Raw genomic sequence first — 25129 nt, 5'->3', positions numbered from 1 at the left:
ATATAAGTGAACCTGCACAGTTCAAATCCATGTTGTTCAAGGGTCAACTGTTTTTACTAATGCTGAGCCTATGCATTTATGACCCAATAATTCTACTCCGAGGTATACACCAAGGGACAGTGTACATATATGCACCAGAAGATATGTACTAGAATGTTCATAGTAGTGTTAATAATGATAGCCGTGATCTAGAAACTACCCAAATACTTATCAACAGAATAAATAATGAAATCATACAAGAGGACTACATACAAGGGGACTACTGTACCTCAGTGAAGAATCAGCTACTGCTACAAGCAACATGGATGAATCTGACAAAGAGGATGTTGAATGATAAAGGCCAGAAGCTTAATAACAGACCAAACTGATCTGTGCTGGTCTTTGAGCATGGAAGTGACAGGGATGAAACATGAGGGAACCTGCTGTGTTGCTTGAAATGTTTGTCCCACATCTTCATCCAGGACTTGGCTACCTGGAGTACGCATCTAGCTGTCTAATCTTAATTTGTGTACTTCACTACATAAAAGTTATATATCAATAAAAAAATAAATTGAAACAAAAAAATCAATAAATGAGATAATTATCTAAATGATTTCCTCATTGAAATAGGAATGGTAAAATAAACTTCAAGACAAACGGAGTGAGCATGCATGTTGGTTATGGGGTGCAAGTCACACAAAGTGCATGATAAAGTCGATCAGTTAGTATATTATTCAGCTGAATACTGCTAATCCATTTTAAATTTCTGTCCATGTCCTACGCTGTTTATTTTATATTCAAGACTGGCTAAAGACTGAAAGCATAAGGAGTACTATACTAAAGTATATGTTTTTGGAAATAAAAACGATAATAACTCTGAACATTTTCTTCACCATCAGATCTATAAATTGCATCCATCTGACCACAGTTCTTTTCAGGCAGATCAAGATGCCACAGTATGGCAGAGAACTTCAAATATCCATGTTAGAAACAGAAAATATAATCATGAGCACATTCAATCTGGCTTTTTATTTATTAGAAATGAAGATAATCTGCCCCAGTAATGTGTCATAGGTGAGGAAGTGTTTGCAACTGGAAGCCTTAAACCTTGTTATTTAGAAACTAATTGCAAAAATATCTGAATAAACCAGTTGATTCTCTTTTTTTTTTTTAAAAAGAAGCACAATATCCAAGATAACCAAAATAAGGCAGAGGAAAGCAGTTGTTGGTCCACATTTGATATTTTAACGTGTAGTTAAATTTCAGTCTGCATTTTAAAGTATATTCAGTCATCAAATAATCTGTCAACAAAGTATGCATCTTCTTACATAATTTAAATAGCAGGGAAAATTCAAGTTTGGACACCTATTCGAAAAACACACAGCTGTCATCCGTCTAAGGAACAAAGGTCTTCAGACATAAAACATGCTTTTTATCTTCAGTGAGAGTCGAAATCTAAAAACCTCTGCATTAAAAAACAGGTCCAACTATTGTACTTGAAAAGACTAAATTGAGTCAGTTGCTCAGGAAAACGCAAGTTATTTGAACTGTTATCTAAATTTATATCAAATTATAGGATATACCTTCTCAGCATCCCCTCATTTCAAATTCTTGGCAAAAATGCTGATGAATGAAAATTCATATATATCTGATACACAGTTAAAGTTCAGTTACAAGTACTTCTTAAAAGTTACCTCTGACTGAAAAAGATTTAAAGATGCGTCAAAGCTAGAAAGAGCTAAGACTTTTTAGAAACTTTTAAATTATGACCAGAAGAGTATTTTTCCTGGGGTATTTTCCTACTGTTATAGTAAGATCTTAAAATATTTATTGCCAAATCACTAAATACAAACAGCACCAAACAAAACTAAAAACACGCTGAATCTCTAGAAAATGCAGGTTATCAGACCAGCAGAATTAGCTCTCCTTCTCTCCAGCAATAAGCAGCTCAGGGGACGAGCGTATCAATTATGCATGACAGGTTGTAACTGGTTGGTTCAACTGGCATAAGTTTGACTGGGGATGTCTATTAAAAAGTTTTTTTTTCATTTGAAGCGGGAGAAGTAACAGGTGACAGATGGCAAAGGCAAAACAAAACAAATGCACAATGAAGAAAGGAGCTGGAAACTATCATTATTGGCAGAGATTACGGTGCCCAACAGCAGCCAGTGGAGAATGATGAGCTACCGACATTTTGACAGGATTCAAGTCAACAGCGAATTAAAAGAAGTTAGAAACAGTTATAAGATGTCACTGTGAGAGTGAGGGAGAAAGGGTGGTAAGCAAAAGTCTTCACTAGTCTCTAAAGTAATCAGGTTTGGGATGAGAGACTGTAACAATAGGTCTGGAACAGTAGTGATTACAGGGGACAGGCAGGGTGAGAATTATTGGATGTGAGAAAATCTGTCCCTTCATTTTCATTCCCGCTACAAAACCCCTTTTATTTCCAAAACAAGTCATACCTGAGCTATGCAATAGTCTCCTAACTGGCCCCACCTCCAATTTCTCACCCCTCTATTCTATCCTATATGCCACTTCCACAGTAGTTATTTTAAAGCCCTGCACACGGTTCTCTCCCCATCCCCCGAAACCACGACCTAAGAAAAATATGTGATGGCTCTACAAGCACTTGATAAAGGCTATCTCTACGTTAACAGTCAAGGTCAACCACCATGTGGTCACTGGCTAAAATCACGATGGACTGCACCGCAAAGGGGGGAGAACTGGATGTCGATTTAGTGGACCTAGAAAGTCTGGCTGTGCTCCCTCAGATATGTCATGTGACCTCTCTGAGCCTCATGTTCCTTATCTGTGAAACAAACATCACTGATCCTTAGGTATTATGTTATGGAAGATGACGGTGATGACTTTACTAATAACAGCTAGCATCTGTAGAGGGCTTAGGAGGTACCAGACACTGCATTAAGCAGTTTACATGAATTATCCATTGAAGTATTATGGATGCTGTAAAATACTATTGTTACATGGTAACAAAAACTGTTACATAGTTATCTTATTTCCTATCTCCAGCTTCCATTCCCTGGCAGGATGGCCAAACCTAACTTTCTACTCTAAAGACCATTAGTTCTTATGGGAACAATGTAAGAAAAACAGGATAGATACTATTGCCTCTGATATCAGAAGCTGACAATTTACCATCTTCTCTGAACAGAAGTATCTTTCCTTACTCTGTTCGTCTTCTTGCTCCAAGCACTGCTAAGTCAAGTTACTAGATATGAACCATGGCTCTGACGTCCTATAAAACAATGTGGGATAATAAAAAAGAAAATGGAAACGAAACAAAACTGAAGAGAATTAGGTGTTCTGAGATAAAGTCTTGCTTCTGCTTTAAAACAGCTGTGTCACCTTTAAAGTTAGATCTGGGACCTCAGGAAGGCAAGGGCCATGAATGTTTGTTTTTTTTTTTCTTGCGGTACGCGGGCCTCTCACTGCTGTGGCCTCTCCTGTTGCAGAGCACAGGCTCCGGATGTGCAGGCTCAGCGGCCATGGCTCACGGGCCCAGCTGCTCCGCGGCATGTGGGATCTTCCTAGACCAGGGCACGAACCCGTGTCCCCTGCCTCGGCAAGCGGACTCTCAACCACTGCGCCACCAGGGAAGCCCCATGAATGCTTTTTTATGTAGCTGTATCTCCGGTGCTGGAATCAATTCTTGATGCTTATAGCCATACAAAATAGAATGAGTCAATGAAGTGATTATCTTCAAATGTGACAGTTTTTGTATGTAGCCCACAGTGAAAATGTCACAGAAACAATGCAAACATATCCATGGTCACCAGGCTAAAAAAGCATTTTGGATGTACACCATCTAGAATGCTTTATTTTTTATTCTTTATCATGCTTTTCATTAGATGCCGAAATGCTTAAATTGATTTGCAATATAAGGGTTCTCCAGATATTCGGAAAGAAAGTGGTCAAAATCCATAAGGTAATGAACTGAAGGGACCTTTATTCCTAATTCAACATTTACTGGATGCTTTCTTTGTGCCAGGAGCTGGATATCAAAACTGAAGCAGACTACCACCAAATACATACATGGAAGAAGCTTTCTTTGTTAACATAAATTAGATGGTATATGTCAACTACTTTTAGAAAGAATATACACTGTGGGTAGAGTGAACGGGGATGGGCAGTACAGACTATTACAAGCAGTTCCAAAGTGTATACACATACGCAGATTTTTCTGCTGAAACTAAACTTTAATATGTTATATTCTAATAAAATTAAATATGATCTTCAAAGTGCAGTTAATCACATGTGGGTGTGAACGGTAAAATGACACGGGACAGATACAGTGTGAAGTCAGTTGGTAGATGCCTGCGTCAATCTGCCACCTTTTAAGAGCTAAAATACATCCTTTCACTCACTTGTCACTCATCCTCATTACACATTCTTTAAAGATCTTAACAGAGAAATCCGAAGGATCAATAGTACTCTTATCAAAATAATTTCTAAAATATCAACATGTTCACCTAAAAATGTTGATAACTATTACTGCACAAAAAACTAGCCCCAAACTAATGGCTTAACGTAACCATTTTATTGTTTTGTGGTGGTGTGAGTCAGGAACTTGGGCAGAGCTCAGGTGGCCGATTCTTCTGCTCCACGTGGCACTGGCTGGGCTCACTCAGTGGTGTTCAGCTAGGGCTGGCCTGGGAGGAGTCTCAAAGCTGGCTTCACCTCAGGCCTGGCCCACTGGTGGCCACAGCTAGAAGGGTACCTCCGTCTCTCTCTCCACACAGTCTCAGGGCTTTTTCATGTGTTCTCCAGGAGAGTAGCTGGACTTCTCACATGGCAGCTCAGGGCTCCAAAAGACCACGGTGGAAGATGCTTTGTCCTCTTAGAGACTAGGCCCCAAACTTGCTTAGCATCACTTCCACCATACTTTCTTGGTCAAAGTAGTTACAGGTCGGCCCAGATTCAAGGGAAGGGGAAACAGATCCCACCTCTCTCTGGGAGTCATGTCAAACAATCCACAGCCATCTTTAGTCTAGCATGTTTAGTAAAAAAGATGTCACCTTTTTAAAAATAATTAATTTTTGGCTGCGTTGGGTCTTCCTTGCGGTGCGCAGGCTTTCTCTAGTTGCAGTGCGTGGGCTTCTCATTGTAGTGGCTTCTCTTGTTGCGGAGCACGGGCTCTAGGCACGCGGGCTTCAGTAGCTGTGGCGCAAATGCTTAGTTGCTTCGAGGCATGTGGGATCTTCCTGGACCAGGGCTCGAACCCATGTCCCCTGCAATGGCAGGCAGATTCTTAACCAATGTGCCACCAGGGAAGTCCAAAAGATGTCATCTTTTAAACTGAATAAAATTTCCAGTTCATGAGGATCTGCTGCCCCAAATCCAGAAATGTAATACAGGAGGATGTTGGCCAAGTCAAAGGAAGAGACTGTTTATACAGACTGGATATCACAAAAATACAAGTAAAAATGGGATTGAAATTGACATAATTCTAAAAACAGGGAACTTAAGGTAAGCGCCTAGAGGGACCATATAATTTTTGCCAAGAGACACTTTTGAGATGGAAAGGGGCACTGTAAATAAATGTACCAAGGCAACAGGTGTAAACCTGAACTGTCCCAGGTAAAGAGACATACGGCCACCTTTGGAGAAAAGGGAACAGATCAAAGCAGTGGTACGTATTCAAAGGAAATATTTATGGGATTGTTAGAAGCTAGTCAGTACGATCTAGAAAAGCTTCAGTACTTATGATTTTAACAGGATGCGCTGATGAGAGCAACACAACAAATCTTCTTCCCCCAAATAGTCCCTTCCTCCATAAGTGTCCAAGTATTTCTTTCAGTAAAACCAGATGATATACTCAGGGTAGCCTGAGGAATGAACAACGTCATCAAGAGTGGCCTTTTCAGGGTTTCCCTGGTGGCGCAGTGGTTGAGAGTCCGCCTGCCGATGCAGGGGACACGGGTTCGTGCCTCGGTCCGGGAAGATCCCACATGGCGCGGAGGGGCTGGGCCCGTGAGCCATGGCCGCTGAGCCTGCGTGTCCGGAGCCTGTGCTCCACAACGGGAGAGGCCACAACAGTGAGAGGCCCGCGTACCGCAAAAAAAAAAAAAAAAGAGTGGCCTTTTCAAATGGCTGTACCTCTGGGAGGCCTCCAACCACCCAACACTCTGTTTATATCCTTCCTCCCTGAAGGGGGCAGTATGCCGACACTGGTTGATGGCCATTTGAGAGCAAGAACAAGTAGAGTTTATGCAAACATTAAGCTCTTTAATGCAAGACCACTGAGAAAAGTTTCATGCCATCAGTATTATGTGTAAACTGATTAATCATTGAAAAGTTATGTTCTCATCTCCAGCTCTTCTAAAATAAACTTAAAAATTGTCCTGTCTAGTTAGTGTTCATAAATGTACGCACTTGTCTCACAACGAGCACCCAGCTCCTCGCTATGCCAACGTGACTATGACTGACGGACAAAGTTTGTCTGGAGTGTTGGTTCACGAAGCAGAAAACAGTCCAAGTGTATGTGGGTCATCTGGGTGGGTGGGTGGAGGATTATATTTTGGATGGCATAGTTTTTGTTTTTTTTTAATTAATTCATTTTTGGCTGCGTTGGGTCGAACCTGTGTCCCCTGCATTGGCAGGCAGATTCTTAACCACTGCGCCACCAGGGAAGTCCTGGATAGTATAGTTTTATATGTACCATATTTGGATATTTCAGCTTCACTAAATGCAAAGACAAAAAAACTGATATTAAGATAAAGCTTATTCTTTGTTTCTTAATCTATATTAAACTATCCCTGATAACGAACTTTTATCTTTAGATAATCTCCCAGCTATCTTCCCTGGGTACTAGCTAATCTATGCTGTTTTCTCTCAATTATCCATAAATCAGTTTATTTTTTTTAATGCTTTCTAAGATAACAATTCTGCTCAAACCATTCAACAACCAAATACAAAGTAAGATTTCATTTCCAGGGAGGATCAAAATGTACTAAATATAACAAAGCAAATATATGATTGTTGGCATTAGTCTTACAGACAAATTTTGACCTTCTATAATGAGTTAGAATGCATCAAAAAACCTTTAGAAAAGGTGAGAGAAACAGGTGAGGGGGATTAAGGAGTACAAACTGGAAGTACTGGAAGTTACAAAATAAATGATTCAGAGGTATGAAATATACAGTATACATTTGTATGGGGAATATAGGCAATAATAATGCAATATCTTTGTATGATGACAGATGGTAACTAGACTTATCATGGTGATCATTCTGTAACGTATTGGGTTGGCCAAAAGGTTCGTTCAGATTTTTCCATAAGGTGGGTCCAGTAGCACTTAGTTGTCTTTAACTTCATTTGAAACAACTTTGTTAGACTGTATGTGACAGCTATTGTATCAGCGTGCATTTTAGAAAAGACATCAAAATTGGTGAATTTTTGTGTAGCCATTTCAACGTTGAAGATGGAGGAAGAAAAGCAACATTTTCGGCATATTATGCTTTATTATTTTAAGAAAGGTAAAGACGCAACCGAAACGCAAAAAAAGATTTGTGCAGTATGTGGAGAAGGTGCTGTGACTGATCAAACGTGTCAAAAGTGGTTTGCGAAGTTTCGTGCTGGAGATTTCTCGATGGACGATGCTCCACGATTGGGTAGACCAGTTGAAGTTGACAGTGATCAAATTGAGACATTAATCGAGAACAATCAGGATATTTTGAGTATGTCCGCAGGAGATAGCTGACATACTCAAAATATCCAAATCAAGCACTGAAAATCATTTGCACCGGCTTGGTTATGTTCATCGCTTTGATGTTTGGGTTCCACAGAAGTTAAGTGAAAAGAACCTTCTTGACCACATTTTCACATGCGATTCTCTACTTAAATGTAATGAAAACGTTGTTTTTAAAACAAATTGTGATGGGCGATGAAAAATGGATACTGTACAGTAATGTGGAAAGGAAGAGATCGTGGGGCAAGTGACGTGCACCACCACCAACCACACCAAAGGCCAGTCTTCATCCAAAGAAGGTGATGCTGTGTATATGGTGGGATTGGAAGGGAGGCCTCTATCATGAGCTCCTTCTGGAAAACCAAATGACTAATTCCAACAAGTACTGCTCCCAATTAGACCAACTGAAAGCAGCACTCGATGAAAAGCGTCCAGAATTAGTCAACAGAAAACACATTATCTTCCGTCAGGATAACACAAAACCGCATGTTTCTTTGATGACCGGGCAAAAACTGTTACAGCTTGGCTGGGAAGTTCTGATTCATCCACCGTACTCACCAGACATTGCACCTTCAGATTTCCATTTATTTCGGTCTTTACAAAATTCTCTTAATGGAAAAAATTTCAATTCCCTGGAAGACAGTAAAAGGCACCTGGAACAGTTCTTTGCTCGAAAAGATAAAAGGTTTTGGGAAGATGGAATTATGGAGTTGCCTGAGAAATGGCAGAAGGTAGTGGCACAAAAGGGTGAATACGTTGTTCAATAAAGTTCTTGGTGAAAATGAAAAATGTGTCTTTTATTTTTACTTAAAAACTGAAGGCACTCTTTGGCCCACCTAATACAGAAATACCGAACCACTACGTCGTGCCCCAGGAACTCACATAGTGTCGTAGGCCAATTATGCTTCAAAAACAAAGTAACTCATAGCAAAACAGAACGATTTGTGGCTACCAAAGGCAGGGGTGTCTGGGGGTTGGGGGAGGAATTGGATGAAGGTAGTCAAAATGTACAAACTTCCAGTTATAAGTACGTGATAAATACAATGAACACTGCTGTATTTTATACATGAAAGTTAAGAGAGTAAATCCTAAGAGTCCTATTGCAAGGAAAAAAAATTATTTTTCCTATTCTTTAATGTTCTATCTGTATGAGATGATGGATGGTCACTAAACTTCCTGTGGTCATCATTTCATGATGTATGTAAGTCAAATCATTATGCTGTATACCTTAAACTTATGTAGTGCTGTATGTGAATTATATCTGAATAAAATAGGAAGAGAAAAAAAAAGTTGTGCCAAAAAAAAAAAATTCCTTAAAAAAAGTGGCCTAGCAAAAGCAATGTTTTTGGTGGAATAATACTTTAAAACTTAGAAATCAAACTGTTTCAAAAAATGTATTCTGTCTCTCTCTCCATATATAATAAACTCAACACTGTCAAATATATATTCATTTGTAGTACATTTTGGCATGCCAGATGGACAAAGATAGTATCTTGTACTTATTCTGCATAACGCTCAGGGCAGTGTTATGCAAATAAAGTGGTTTAAACCATAGTATTTGATGTTGACAGTGATGACTTTTATACAAAGACAAAACTTCTAGAATCAATTTATTAAAAGCTCTGTCAACACATTTCCCTCCATTGCCCCCCCATATACATATATACACATATATATGTAATTAGCCATAAACACTATTAAAATTTTCTTCACCCCATGTATAGTTTTGGTATTCATAAAAGGTCTATTATCATTATAAACTGTTTAAAAAAGAAAAGTGTTACTTAAATACTTATTATATGCCTGATCACTTTCTATATTTTTTATATTTTAAATACGTGTACTAAAAAAAAAATCACAATTCTTTGTGAGTCACAAAATCATATTGTCACCATTTATAGGCAAGAGAGCCTCAAGACACAAAGTGCTCAGGGTCTGTGCTGTAAGTTCTGTAATACACACACTGTACGAGCACTTCAGACACGGGCAAGAAAGCAATGGAAAAATGGAAATGCAATACTAGATTAGCTAATATATAATTTTTCTAGATATGGGAAGGCAAGCGAGTCTAATTCCTAAGAAATCATGTGGCAGTATACTGATTTATAAAGTCAGAAAATGCTTGGGTCTCATTTCTATTTCTGTGATTTTTGGTGAAACTTTATTGTTGATATTTTAGAGTTACTATGTAAAGAAACTTCACATTCATTACCTCATTAGTTATTATATTATACCCATATTCCAGATGAGGGAGGTGAGATGCAGAGAATGCTAACTTGCTCCTAAATCATATGAGTAGTAAGTACTGAAGCTCAGCTTTAACCAGATTAACAATTAATGGTCTTCATAGATAAGATCAGTATGCCCAATAAAATTAAATACTGACTGAGAGCAATTATAATATATACAGTATTTGTTATGTTCATTGTAAACCTCAGGATGCATGTACTTAGAATTAAGAACAAAACAAAATTTTCCATCCAAAACCAGAGAAAAACCTTCTAAGATTTCATTTGCAGAAAGATGTAAAGACATCTGGTAAGATGAAAACATTAAGATGTACTGAATTATCAATATGGTGTAGGACTTCCACATTCGAATTACTAATTTTTAAGGGCTGCTCCTAGAAAAGCATGAAACACAACACTCCTAAATGCTTTAAGTAAAGGTTTATAATGTTTCTCTGGGGTAATTTTACTAAGTAATTTTAAGATAGCTGTAATTATGGTCGTCTTCATCTATTTTTACTGTCTTAAAGGCAGAGCTGAATCAACATCATCCTAGACAGATGCAGCAAACCTCTCATAAAGATCAGTCTCCCAAGTCCCCACAGCAACCTGCTGTAGTAATGAACACATTCTGGTTGGGATCCTACTGCAACATCCCTTTCTCTGTTCTAAATTTCACAAGGCAGGAGCTATCCTGCCTTACCAGAACAAACAAAATTACAAGAGAAATATGTCCTCATATTTGTAATTTGCCCAACAAACAGTAATAAATGCTTCCTCAAAAGATACACTTTATGTATCTCTTTGTTCCTTGACTAAATGTTATCTTTCTCGGTGACAGAGGTAACATTTTACTAACTCATGTTGGGAAATTCATTTCACTTTCTGAGCATTTACATAGCATTGTTGGAAAATGGAAAAGCAGGAAGAGAAGATAAAAATTGTTTCAAACTATGAAAGAGATAGGTCCATTTAGTTTTCTTAGAGTAAAATGTTCCAGGATAGCAGTTTTCAGATTGTGTGTAATGAGATCAATTTAGTGGATCAAGAGGAACACTTAAAAACAATGAAATAAAACAGAATAGAATAAAACAGAAAATATAATACCAGCAACATACCAAGTGTAACTGTTGTTTCACGAAATTTTGGTTTCAGTTATACATATTTATGCCTGTATGTACACTGCAAAATGTATTCCTGAGAGCCAGATTAAGAAAATGTAAAAGCCACTGCTAAATGAATACAAAGTAGTAGAGTTATTGTTTTTAATATTTTGTTTTTTGACAGATAATAACAATTTTAAAAAATGATAAGACAGGGCTTCCCTGGTGGCGCAGTGTTTGAGAGTCTGCCTGCTGATGCAGGGGACAGGGGTTCGTGCCCCGGTCTGGGAAGATCCCACATGCCACGGAGTGGCTAGGCCCGTGAGCCATGGCCACTGAGCCTGCGCTCTGCAATGGGAGAGGCCACAACAGTGAGAGACCGGCGTACCAAAAAAAAAAAAAAAAAAAGATAAGACATTGATGAAAGAAACTGAAGAAGACACAAATTAATCTAAGGCTCTTCCGTACTCATGGGCTAGAAGAATATTGTTAAAATGTCCATACTACCCATAGCAATCTACAGATTCAATGCAATCCCCATCAAAATTCCAATGGCATTTTTCACATAAATGTAACAAACAATCCTAATATTGTATGGAATCACAAAAGACCTAATAGCCAAAGGGATCTTAAGAAAGAAGAACCAAGCTGGAGGCATCACACTTCCTCATTTCAAACTATATTACAAATCTATACCAATCAAAACAGTATGGTATTAACATAAAAAGAGACACATAGATCAATGGAACAGACCTGAGAACCCAGAAATAAGCCCATACATATATGGTCAACTAATTTACAACAAAGAGGCCAGGCATATGCAATGGGGAAAGGATAGTTTCTTCAGTAACTGGTGCTGGGAAAACTGAATAGCCATATGTAGAAGAATGTAACTGGAATATACCTTATACCACACAGAAAAATCAACTCAGAATGGATCTAAAGCTTTGAACATAAGACCTGAAACCATAAAACTCCTAGAAGAAAACATAGGGAGTAAGCTCCTTGACACTGGTCTTGGTAATAATTTTTTGGATTTGACACAAAGAGCAAAGGCAACAAAAGCAAATAAAAACAAAATGGGACTACATCAAACTAAAAAGCTCCTGTACAACAAAGGAAACCATCAACCAAATGAAAAGGCAATCTACAGAATGGAAGAAAATATTTGCAAGTCATATATCTTATAAGGGATTAATACCTGAAATATAAAAAGAACTCATACAACTCAATAGAAAAAAAAATCCAATTAAAAAATGGGCAGAGGATCTGAACAGACATTTTTCCAAAGGAGACATACAGGTGGCCAAAAGGTACATGAAAAGGTGCTCAACACTGATAATCAGGGAAATGCATATCAAAATCACAATGAGATATCACCTGTTAGAATGACTATCACCAAAAACACAAAAAATAAACAAGGGTTGGTGAGAATGTGGAGAAAAGAAAACCCCTGTGCACAGTGGGTAGGGATGTAAATTGGTGCAGCCACCATGGAAAACAGTATGGAGGTTCCTCAAAATATTAAAAATAGAACATCTAGCAATGTCACTTCTGTATTTACCCAAAGAAAACAAAATGACTATCTCGAAGAGATATCTGCACCCTCAAGTTCACTGCGGCTTTATTTGCAATAGTCAGGACATGGAAACAACCTAAATGTCCGCTGATGGATGAACTGATAAAGAAAATGTTATATATATATATATATATATAGAGAGAGAGAGAGAGAGAGAGAGAGAGAGAGAGAGAGAGAGAGAGGGAGAGAGAGAGAGAGAGATCAAAATATTATTAAACCATTAAAAAAAAAGAAATTCTGTCATTTGAGACAATTTGGATGGACCTTAAGGGCATTATGCTAAGTGCAATAAGTCTGACAGAAAAAAGACAAATACTGTATAATTTCACTTATATACAGAATCTTAAAACAAACCACAAAACTGAACTCACAGATATAGAGAACAGATGGGGTGGGGGGTGAAATGGGTGAAGGCAGTACAAAGGTACAAACTGCAAGTTATAAGATAAATGATAAGTAAGTCCTGGGGCTGGTGTACAGCACAGCGCCTACAGGTAATACGGTAGTGGATGCCTGAAACCTGCCAAGGGAGTAAATCAAAAAAGCTGACATCACACACACACACAACTGTAACTGTGTGTGGTGACAGACGTTAACTAAACTTACTGTGGTGACCATTTTGCAATATATGCATATATCAAATCATTATGTTTTATGGGAAATAACTCCTAAATGTTTTAGGTAAAGGTTTACAATGTTTGTCTTGTGTAATTTTACTGAGTGCAAAAACCGTAAAACTATTACAATGTTATATATCAATTATATCTCAATAAAAATGAACTTTAAAAACCCACAAAATAATTAATCACATTTCTCCATAAAAATATCAATTTGGTTTGTTTTCAAAACAAAAGAAAACCAACAATCTATCCAATTCCACCAGTGAATATATTTCAGGAGTTTGATTTAAAAGAATGTATAATTTACAAGTATACTTTATTCACATGCTGTAATCTATTTTAAATAGCTTATTCAGATAGAGCTTTTAGCAATGTGTGATAAGTACATTTCCAACATTAAGTAATAAAATGCATCAAACTCCAAAGAATTCCAATGCTGCTTTATTATTGGATTTCCCAAACCATGCCTTCGATATAATATGCTGCTGACATTTGATTCGGATACCCAATAACCTTATTCTGACTCACATGCTGGATAAAAAATCTTATTTCATAGCAGTGACCTTTAATTTAAACTGAAATTTATTAAAAATCAGGCTAATGTGATGTGTTTTTTAGTAGAATTTTCCTACAAGAATAAAAGGTGAATAGTTGAAATATTAGGTCCGACATTTCCAAAGAGGTTCCAATCTTTTAGAAGTACATAAACAGTATTTAGTATATACCATGTCAAAATCCTAGCAACTAGAAATATGCTCTTTTAATATATTTTGATAAACTTTAACTTTATCAATATACTTATATTTTACTTACATACTTTACTGAAATGCAGATGTCTAAAATCACAGATTGTGTATGGTGTACATAGTTTTATGTAAAGATCACTGCTTAGAAATGTGTAAATATATAATCTATGCATTTTAATATGCCATATATAATTTCTGAAAAGATAGCATACAGAATTAAATCACTCAAGTGTACTGTTACTGGAAATTTTTAACAAATAAAAAGATTCCAACTTTGTTGGCTCTTCCTGTTGGTTGTGTCATCCAGAGATATTTTAGTGTTTATCTGTTAATTATCTTAGTGTTTATCTGTTAATTATCTGACTTTTTCCTACCTAAAGGAGAGTTAGAAAGTCAATGTCATCCACCTGCCTGGGGCCTGAATACTTCTCATTCAGTGGCCAGTCAAATCACCTTTCAAATCATCCATCTGTTCCATTTGTCAGAGGATTTATCAATATTCAGGGATAGCTGATATCTTTTGTCTGTGTGCAGTGGAATTGTTGGCTGGCTATTTAAATCCTTTCTGCCCCTCCACCTTTTTTTAAAAAAAAAAACAACATTGTAATGATTCCTCTGATTAGAGATTTTATTGATACAATTATCACAAACCCCTAAATAGATAAGATTTGCAGGTCACAGGCTGCTGATTCCTTAAGGTTCATACTAAAATACTTTTTCCCTTATTGTGCCAATGAGATAGAAGTATTCTCAGAATGTAGGGCTGGTGGGAGATCATCTACTCCATCTACAAAGTGAACTTAAAAAATTCTAATCCTGGGATGGTAAAAAGGAAATGACTCTACTGTAATATTCTAATTTTACAATGCAGCAAAACCAAGTTTCCTTTTCAGGAAAAAACTCTGGGCTATAAAAAGTGACTCACAGCTATTAGGCTCTGTACCTTGGAGGAGCTTTCAATTACAATTATGGTCTCTGGAGGTATCAAACTGGGGAAGGAGGTGTTTGGGGAAGAAGGAATTGGTGGCAGACTCCAGAAATCACTTATTGGGACAAACATCATTGGATGTATTTCCTGGTTTCAGCTCCACAGTACCAATCTGTTGTGGGTCATGATCTATGTGTTAGCAACTGGCAATCTACCTCTACCTTAGATTGGGCTTTTAGGGCAACTTACTGTGAGGAGAAAATGTGCAAACGATCAGCTGGGTCTCTTAAAAGTGATCACTTAAGTGATACAGAAATATGAAATAATAATAGTAAAAAAAAAAAGTAACTTATTCGCTTTGGGTAGTACAAATAACCACATTTTCCCCATTTTTCTTCTCAGTCTTAAAATGCACCATGCCACATAAAAATATGTAATGAAATGGCTATCCCGAAATGAAAAGGCCATCTAGTGCAGTATTTCTGTACATTGAGGGGAAAGAAATGCCTGATCAGAAAGGACCCAAAGGTAGGCTAATGAGGTAGATATGGTGCAGGTTCTGTGAAGCCAAAATATTTGTTGTTGTATAACTCTTAAAACGTCCAATAAAGGACTATTCAGGAGTCTGTTGTCCATTAAAGGACACTGGCTCCTAAAGACTGGATAATGCAGGTGCTTTTAAATGATTAAGGTACTAAAGTTTTCAATGCTTTATCTGATGTAGAACTTCTTCATAGATAATTAGTAAGTCAAAAGTGTTTAAGAGTATTTTAGAAGTAGTTTTGTAAATAGTTTTTTCTTCTGTTGTTGCTTGTTTGCCTTTTATTGCTCTGTGATTAATAATAAAAGGTGGCTTTGAAATAATGAAAAAATTAAAAAAAAATAAAATGCACCATGCCTTCTAGCCTAATGCAATGTATAAAGTCTCCTCTAGGTACCTTACAAATGTCAAGTTCTATCCTTGGCCATATTCATTTCTAATTTCTATTCCTGGCCATTCACTTCTACCTCTCTATACACTACCCAGCAGGGTTCATCTACTCTCCAAATGTGAATTATATAGATGATTTCGAGTCTTTACACTCATACATAAACTGAACTTTCAGGCTTTAGTCCAGTATTCTAATTGCTTATTAGGTGCATCTATCTGGATGATTACCATCTCCAAAGCCAAAATAATCTCCCCCAGCTATTCCTCTCTAATTCTATTCGCTCATGTTCAAAATGTCAAGGTTACTTTTGACCTTTTCCTCTCCTTCTTCCACTAAGTTTGATTGATTCATTCTTTACAACATTATTTGCATCCATTCTTTCCATGCTAATTCGGAATCTTTATACTTCATGTAGAAATGAGATTATGACAATACAACTCTTTCTTCTGACTCTGGTCTATTACCACTAAGCCATCTATCATATCACCACCATATTTCTATTTTTGTAACAATTCTGATCATGGTCCTTGACTGCAAGAGCAAGTCCAGTCTTTAACCTTCCGTAATTTAGCTTTATGTATTTTACCTCTTCTCACACTTCTATATAAATTGCTGGTTTGGCCAACCTGGTCTATTTAACAGCCAATGAACCTACCCTATGCATTTCCCATGCCATGTCCTCCATCTGGAAGACACCATGCTTCTGATTCTTAAAGTTTGTTATTAAATTTTACATCTTCCCTGGTCGCCCCTAGTAGATAGAAGTGCTCTCACAGAATGTTAGAGTGGAAGGGAGATCGTCTACTCCAGTCGCAAAATGGGCTTTAAAGAGTCACCTCCTCCATCTATAAAATTCAAGTGCTTGGGGAAACTGAGGCCACTAAAAGAATTTTCTCTTTGAACACTAATTTTTTTCAACACATCTTTCTTGATTGGTTGCTATGTGCCAGGAGCCATTCTAGCCACCTGGGATTACAGTTTAATAAGAAAGACGGACTGTACTTAAACTCTGATGAGCACTACCAGAGGAGGGGAAGCACAGGGTGCCACTGATGTCTGAAACATGAGTGGTTGAGGGAAGGGGTGAGGCAAGAGGTTAATACACTGTGGGAAGACAGGATGGAATAAAGTCAGTTTGGGAAGATGAGGAAGGCTTCCCTGAGGAGGAAATCTTCTAAGCAGGGGCCAAAAAGTAGGAATTAACTCTGCAAAAGGTGGGTGATTTCTGCATCTAGAAGGAAAGCCCAGAGACAGGCACTTTCATGGAAGTAAAAGAAGGTCGGGGTGCTGGAATCCAAGGGGCGAGGAAGGTTGCCAGAGGTGAAGGTGGAAAGGCAGGGAGGGATAAGAGCATTGCTGGGCCTGAAGGTCATGTTGAAGATTTCTGGGCTTTATCCTAAGAATAGGCATTGGGTTGCATGTTCCAAGGTACTTCAAGTCAGGACCACGGCTTACCCTGGGAGGAATGGGAGAAGCAACTATGAAATTAGAAAGAACTTGAGTTTTATTTCAATTGAAACATTTTCTGTATCCTTGTCACTCTTCCCTATGTGTCCGATCTCATCCAAAGTCAATTTAAAAAAAGAAGGCATGTGAATTTATAAAAACCACCATTTTAGCTAGCCTGCTTGGCTTGGACAAGAGCTTGTGTATGTACAGCTATTCTGTGCTTTTCAAAAGTTGCTTCGTGACACTTCAATTTTAGGAAAGACCTACGTTAGTACCTGTTTTTGATAACCAAAAGAAATAAGATGATTTTTGCTTTTATGAAAAAAGGCAAAAAGTGAAAATAGCGTCCAGCACTTGGTGTGCTGTGAGCAGTTGAGAGGTAGCACGTACCCCATCAGGGAGAGAGGCACCTCCAAGTTCCTTCCCCAGGAACCACACTCAGCACCTCAGCATCAATCTGCCATAGCTTTGAACTGTGTCTGTGAGCGCTTTACCTAGATTTTTTTTTTTTGCGCATCTGTAAGCAAGATGTGTCCTAAGGTAATTGCTTCTTCACTTTATGCCATTTTGGCTTAGGAAAGGTTTCATAGGAACTCTCTACTTTCAGATAGCAGGGGGGAACCTGTATATGGATGTCCGTGAACCTACAGACACTTAAGGGAGTAGGGACCTGTTTTATACTTTTTGTAAGCAAAACATTCCGTACAAGAACAATCCAGGGAAAAGCTCCATTTCACTCTCAGCTGTGCATTGGTGCTACAGTTAAAGTGAAATGTTCATTCTCTTGCCCTTTCCCATAAGATCTTTAATAAGAGAAAATATTTTAAGAGAATACCAACAAAATTTTTCCAAGGATTGTTTTAGTCACCACTGCTTTTTTAGTATCATCTTGTCTATACTAGGTAATGACTTTCAAAATGCAATCAAATTTATTTCCTCTCAAATTACATTTATATCAAGGATAAAATTTTAAGCAGACAGGGTGACAAAGTTAAAGAACAGCTGGAATTTTGAAGCAAGTTTTGTGTTCAAGGTATTGTGTTGGACACCTTAAAATATATTCTCTCATTTTATCCTAACAAAGACTCTTGAGAGGTGCATGCTATACTCTAATTCACAGACAAGGAAGATGGAGCTCAGAGAAGCAAGCATTTCCCCAAAATATATACACCTTAGACCTACACTGTCCAATATGGTAGCCTGGAGCCACATGTGGCTGTTGAGCAACTGAAATAGAGCTAGTCTGAACTGAGATGTGCAGTAAGTGTAAACTGAACACCAGATTTTGAAAATTTAGTATGAAAACTATTAAAGTATCTCAATTTTTGAATACTGATTACACGTTGAAATGACAATATTTTAGATAGAGTAGGTTAAATAAAATATATTATTAAAATTAATTTTACCTGCTTCCCACTTTTTACAAAAAATCAGCTAGTAGACATTTCAAAATTACACACATGGCCCACAACTATATTTGAATTGAAGAGCGTGACCCTAGACCAAAGGCTGGATTGCTGAATTTGCCAATAAACATCAAGGTCAAAGGCAGCGTGGTATAGAAGAAAAGAAGAATACGTGGATTCATGCAGATCTTGGTTTAAATCTCCTCTCCACCAATGACTAGTTTTGGGCGAAATATCAACCCTCTCTGCACTTCACTTATGTCATCTGCATTATGGTGATATTAAATACCCCCAAACAACTGTTGTATAGAATATGTAAAGCAGTAACTGGCAGAGGGGAGGGAACAACTACGAATACCTCCTACAGCAACTGATTAATTTAAAAACTGATTCCCAAAAAGAGAAGAAAATTCATTTATTTGAAAATCCCATTTTATTCTCTTTAAGTGGGAAAAGTTAAAGAACCAACACATTGAATGCCTGCTTTACCATAATATGTGCATGATATATACTGTATTGTAAAATACATGGTATACACAGATTCCTTCTTTCTTTCAACGTTATTTATAATATGCTATAGGCCGGGAGGCCAGATGATGAGATTAGGGTGAAGTAAAAAATACCAGGACACAGAAGGGCCCAAGCGGTTTTCTTAAGGACACAATGGATGAATTCCAGTGAAAGAGTTTATGAGCTACATACACTTCAGCTGGTCTTTTCAACTTTTACATCAGGAACTGAGACTAGTGAGTAAATGACATCTGGGCAAATAGAATTTTACTCTTTTTTTTTCTTCCTGGGTCACAGTGCAAACAAATAAATTGTTCCAATACACTACGTTTAGACTAACTCATTATTAGTAATCTCTACTAAATCATAAGAAACTACAAAATCATATGGACTAACTATCCAATGACATTTTACCATATTCTGTCCGCTAGGCTTGTGTCAAGAAGTTCGCCCTGGGCATGTGACTTTTATCAATGCACGTAGTATCTGTATATGTTTAAATATAAAGGGTGGAGGAGTTGGGCCATTTACTTTATTACTTGATGTATGTATATGGCCTAAGATTGACATGTGACAATGTGTTAGATTGCCCTGTTTTGTATGTTTTTTTTTTAAGTAGTATGAAAGGGGAATTAAAGATTTGAGCCACTTGAATGTAGCTTCTTAAATATCAGATACATAGTAAATTTAACACCAAAAGTGTTCCTATGTTAACTGTAACAATTAACTTTCAAGAAAATGAGACTGAAGAAGTAAGAAGCTATCAGATTCACAGATCTCAGAACACCATGAGAGGCTATAAAAATATCCACTTTATTCTAGTTTGAAATTTAATGGAAGAAGTAACATACCAAATTTTAGGTTAGCTATTAAAGTGCATATTCAGTGAATTAAGTGGGGAGAGCTTCAGGAGAGGGCCTCCCCTTTGATCTCGTACGTGGCATTAAAAATCTGCTGCTTCTAGTGAATTTTTGAGCAACCCCTGAATATATGTGACTTGGTATTTGCTCTTTCAAAGTGAGTAGACTCAAACTGACTAAAAATGAGACTACGTCTACAGTACACTTACAACTAGTTTTCAGCAAATGTCTACAAATTTAGGGTTATAGGTAGAATTGGGTAAGAAAAACAAAATTACACTAAATCAAAATTATTAGCAATTATTAACTAATAATAAGAATCAGACAAAGAAGTAACATGTAAACAGTAATTAGAAAAATTTGCTAAAACTTTGAACTGAGATATTACACTTCTGATGCTTGAAATTATAGGAAAAAATATACTCAGTCAACTTAAGAGAAAACAAATATCATAAGCCATTTATGCTACCAGCCATATTTCCAAAATGCACACTTTAGAAAAAAGAGTTCATATCAGGAAGGAGCTTATTTGCATTAACTTTAAATTAGCTAATATCTGAGTCACACCTTTGAAGAAACTTGCATTATTTCCAGGAATGCCTTTTTCCCTCCCTTTTCTTTCTTTCTTTTTTGTTTTTGAGGGGAATAAGGCAGCTAGACTAAAAAGAAAAAAAAAAAGTCGCATTCTTTAATGTGAATGGTGTACTTGTGCTTCTATATACTATCTCAGTCCAACTGAGCCATGTCTTCAAATAATTTGATAATCTGTCTTTAAAGTTTCATCTTAATTGGAGAGTTCATTTTTGTAAAACGCCTTGGCACCATTCAATCTTTTATGAAACGAGAAAGGTCTCTTTCCTTTGGACTTGACATTTTTAACCACGTACGTGTGAGCAATTTTTGCTGTCAAATACTGCAAAGGTAGGTTTTCTGTTGTTGTTCAATCTGAAAATGTCTCCACTATACTTGCACAGCTGCCCTCTTCCCAGCAGAAACCTACCCGCCCCCTCCCCCCCTGCAAGTTTTAAACTTTGTTTCCTTTGGGGTTCTGCACAAGCGCTACTAGTAATATCCAAGAGACAAAGAGCTGTGCTGTGGGTTCACGGGATGCCAAATTTGAGTTGTGAAACAAAGCACTCAAATTTGAGATTCAAGATGAGGAGGAAGATGCTGGTAAAAAAAAAAAAAAATTATCATAAAGCGTAAGATCGCAGAGCCATCTCCCTAGACATCTCCTCCTGCCCACGGCCACCCCAGAGCGCGCGGGAGGGAGTTCTGGCCCCGGGACAGGGGCTGCCGGCCGCACCGCGAAGCCCCCTGCCCGCGCCCCCGGCCCTCTCACCGCTTCACTCGGATGATCTGGTCCCGCATGGGCTTGATGTCCTGGAAGCTCTGCTGGTTGACGAGGCTGTAGACGAGGATGAAGCCCTGGCCGTTCTTGATGTACAGGTCCCGCATGGACGCGAACTGCTCGGTGCCCGCCGTGTCCAGGATCTCCAGCACCGACGGCGACGAGTCCACCTCGATCTCCTTGCGGTAGAAGTCCTCGATGGTGGGGTCGTATTTCTCGATGAAGGTGCCGGTCACGAACTGCACAGTCAGGGCGGATTTGCCGACCCCGCCCGAGCCCAGCACCACCACTTTGTACTCGCGCATCGTCCCTCCGCGGCCGCCGCCGCCGCCGCCGCCCGCGACATAGACCTACGCCCGCCGCGCTGCGCGCCCGGACCCTGCGCCGGCGGCCGGCTCCGCCGCCTCCCGCGGCCGCCCCCACCTCACGGCCGCCGCGGCCCCCCGGGCGCCGGCGGAGGGAGCAGCAGCCCTGGGCATGGGCCGAGCCGGGCGGCAATGCGGCACCGCGGGCGCCGGCAGGCACTAAGGGCGAGCAGGGAGTGTGAGTCAAGGAGCCGACGGAGCCGCCCGAACCGCGGGCCCGCAGTGCCGGCGGCCCCGCCCCTCGCGCCTCCACGCCCAGCTCCCCGCCCGCCGCCGCCGCCGCTCTTCCCGGCGCCGAAGCGCGCGCCCGAGCCCGAGCCGCAGCGCTGCTGGGGGCGGGGCCCGGCGGCCCGGGGCGGAGCCCGGCGGCGCAGCCCCGCCCCTGCTCCCCCCGTCGCCTAGGCGACCGGCCGCGCGCGCGCGCTCCCAGGAAGCTCGGCGCGGCGCGGAAGCCTCCGCCCGCGTTTAGATAAACAGCCACCTGGGTTACCGAACAACACTCCACCCCGTCTGCCCCGTTGAACCCCAGGGCCTGCGTACTGAGCATGCGCAGTTCTTCCTCCTGCGACGGGAGCCGCTTCTACTTGAGAACGCCACGGTCAGAATTTGGCGGAGACAAGATGTTGGAGGGGCCAGAGCAATCTCCAGGTTTTAACATGAGGCGGGGAGAAGATACTGGCAAGGTCCAGACGGAGGCCTTCGCATGAGGGCCTTGCTGGGCACCACCCAGTCTGTCAGCATTCCTGAGAGCTTTGGTTTTCTCTTGTATAAACATAAGAAGCTTTAAGGGAGGAGCATAAGTACAACGAAATGCAGCTTTGTTTTAAGCGTCAGGACACTGAGGGAGAAGTGACAGACCCCCATCCAGCCCACTGCCCGAGGCGGCGAAGGCCAGAAACCGCGGAAGCCGGGCCCACGCTCTGTGACGTCGCCGGGGGTCCCTCCCACCTTCCCCAGCCCCGCCCTTCTTCAGTGCCTGATAAAAGTCGAGCTCTTCCCACGCCCTGTCAGCTACGGGCGCCTGGAAAACCGGGAGAGCGGATCCCCCACCAGCAGCCAGAAGGCCCGGGGACACCTCATAGCAACAGCCAGCCGGGGCATCTAGTAGGAAGCTGGGATTCATTTCAGCCAACCAGCCCGCGTTTTTGGACCCCGTGGTATCATTCTCGGCCAATAGAGAGCCGCTTCATGCCACGTGACACTGACCCATCAGCCAATGGAGGAAAAGTCTAATCGCAGGCTCAGCCATCCCATCTGCCACTGTTGGCCAGGCTGGGCGTTTGCTCCTGCGCACGCTCTGCCAACCAATCATAGGTGAGCTGAAGAAAGACGGAGACTTGCGCTGAGCCAACCAGAATTCGCGGTTTCCTTGCCACTAAGGGCCGGTAGTATGGAGAAGGGGAAGAGCTGGTGGGGTCTGGGAGGGGTCAGTGATTGAGGGGTGGGTCGCGGTACCCTATTCGGGCAAAGAAATAGGATGTGTTCCGGGCGAGAGTGATGGATTTCACTTTTAACGTCGTCTCCGTGGCATTCTGCCTAAATGATAGACACGGAAATAGTGCTGAGGGATGTGGGCTGAAAAGTGGGGTGAACTGACAAAACAGGGACTCTTTAGGGTGAGAAAATGTCGGGTCCTTAGACATACAGCAGCAGTTGCATGGGTCCTCCATGCGTGCCTCCTAAAACGTTTTTAACAACTCAGTTTTGAAACTTACTGTTCTCTCTGTGGCATTAGATCTTAATTACACACTCTCTCCCACCCATAACGTCAAATTTAGGAGAAGTTATGTCCCTAAATATTCCTGGATTATATTTTGCAATAACTGGTAATTGGATTTACCTTCCATAAACTATGTCCTTCTCGAGCTAGTCTACACCCATCCATTACCGTCTCACATTTCTTGGGAATAATAAGTTTCTATAGTTCTAACTAAGGTTTGATCATGGCATACCTCTTCAGCCTTCCTCTTCCGCACAAGGTCATCATGTAGAGAGAATTTTGGTCTGAGTTCATCAATAAAACAGATGTCCTTTTATCATCGTTTTTTTGGTCAATTATCAAACTACTACAAAGATGTACTCAGCTTTAGCTGTGTCCTACAGCCCTATTGCTCCATTATCTTAAAATGAATAACTTACCCTTGCATTATCTTGCTATAGTGTAACACACCAAGTTTTTGCTTAAAATAATTGCGGGCAAGTGTCCTGTCAAAATATGTGGTAAAATATAAGTCAATCATTATTTCTTGATTACTTATCAAAATATGAGTGTTATATTTGAGCCACCACAATCAACAGTGAAGGCAGATTGCAAAAGAACTAAGAATCAAGAGGAAAGTTTTAGGAGAATTGAAACCAAAGAGCATCTGATACCTCATTTTAAACTAGTAATGTGAGTAAGTGAATTAAAATTAAGAGCTCACATGCATTTGAAGTGAAGCTTCATATCTGAGCTTTTTTTGGCAGGCATGTTTCAAGAGGATTTTGTTGGTGAATACAGTGTTGAACTAGCATTTTAGAAGTCTCATGTACTGTGTAAAACTTACATGCTTTTTGTGGTTTCTTTAGTAACAGCTACACTTCTTTCACGGAAAAGACATACTGTCTCTTTTAAGATCCAACTTTTGTATTGTAGTCGTAAGAAATCCCTAGGTTTGTCAGGGGTTGAATACAGCCAAGAAGCATCAAACTTCCTCTCTTTGTATGGATCATTACAACCTGTGTATTACCTTGTATTACAGTGGAACTGAAAAACCATTCACTTTGCAAGAAGTAAAGGCCCAGTGACTTTTGTTTTTTTTAAGAAATTTGCATTGGGGTTGTGGGTCCAGAATGTATCTTTAAACAACTGCTTTCATTTCTTAGGTCCCCAAAGGCTGAGAAGCTCTGGACTGGAGTGCATCTGATAGAAGTTGTCACAAAAAATAGTGAGTCGGTGCCCAGTTACTCCACTTAGCATAATAGAGAGAGGACAGGTTTTTTAAGACATTTCTCAGTTTATTTTCCCTGACCTTTCATCAGTGCCAACTTTCTTGATAAGGAGAAGTGTAGAGACTGCAGCTCTTGGAGTAGTGTAGCTCGTTTATGTTTCTCCTAATGACAGGCCTCAATTTTCATTCTCAGTGCTACCATAAAGGTAGATTTTTAATCAATAAGACTCAAAAAAAAAACATGTTAAGTAGGAGCGTATTTTCCTACCTATTCTGTCTTGGTAGTGACCTGATTTGAGGCTCTATGTGAAAGAAGAATTAGCTGCTAAAAGAAAGGATGTTGGGATGTGCAGAGAATTTTGAAGATTTGGGTGGGAATTGGGTGTGTATCTCCTGATCTCTTAGTTGTGTTCATTGCTATGCTAGCATGAACTA

The 25129-nt window shown here is 39.7% G+C and overlaps 1 protein-coding gene across 2 annotated transcripts in view; it reads right to left on the bottom strand.

The window, feature by feature from the left end:
* RAP2A (RAP2A, member of RAS oncogene family) overlaps window positions 1-21803 on the bottom strand; it is a 40553-nt gene extending 18750 nt beyond the window's left edge. Inside the window, exons 1-2 of one of the 2 annotated variants that reach the window (XM_060129032.1) lie at window positions 21391-21803; window positions 14550-17279 (exon numbers count right to left, since the gene is read on the bottom strand). In XM_060129032.1, the coding sequence (XP_059985015.1) occupies window positions 17084-17279; window positions 21391-21704 (510 nt within the window). In that variant the 5' untranslated portion in view covers window positions 21705-21803 and the 3' untranslated portion in view covers window positions 14550-17083. Of the gene's footprint in view, window positions 1-14549; window positions 17280-21390 lie in introns of those variants that run through there. The other variant, XM_060129031.1, reaches the window with a different exon arrangement.
* Between the last annotated feature and the right edge of the window lie 3326 nt (window positions 21804-25129).

This window comes from Lagenorhynchus albirostris, chromosome 18 (assembly GCF_949774975.1).
Source record: "Lagenorhynchus albirostris chromosome 18, mLagAlb1.1, whole genome shotgun sequence".
Taxonomy (NCBI): Eukaryota; Metazoa; Chordata; class Mammalia; order Artiodactyla; family Delphinidae; genus Lagenorhynchus; species Lagenorhynchus albirostris.
The sequence above is the reverse complement of the archived record's forward strand: the minus strand, read 5'-3'. Positions and strand labels throughout refer to the sequence as shown.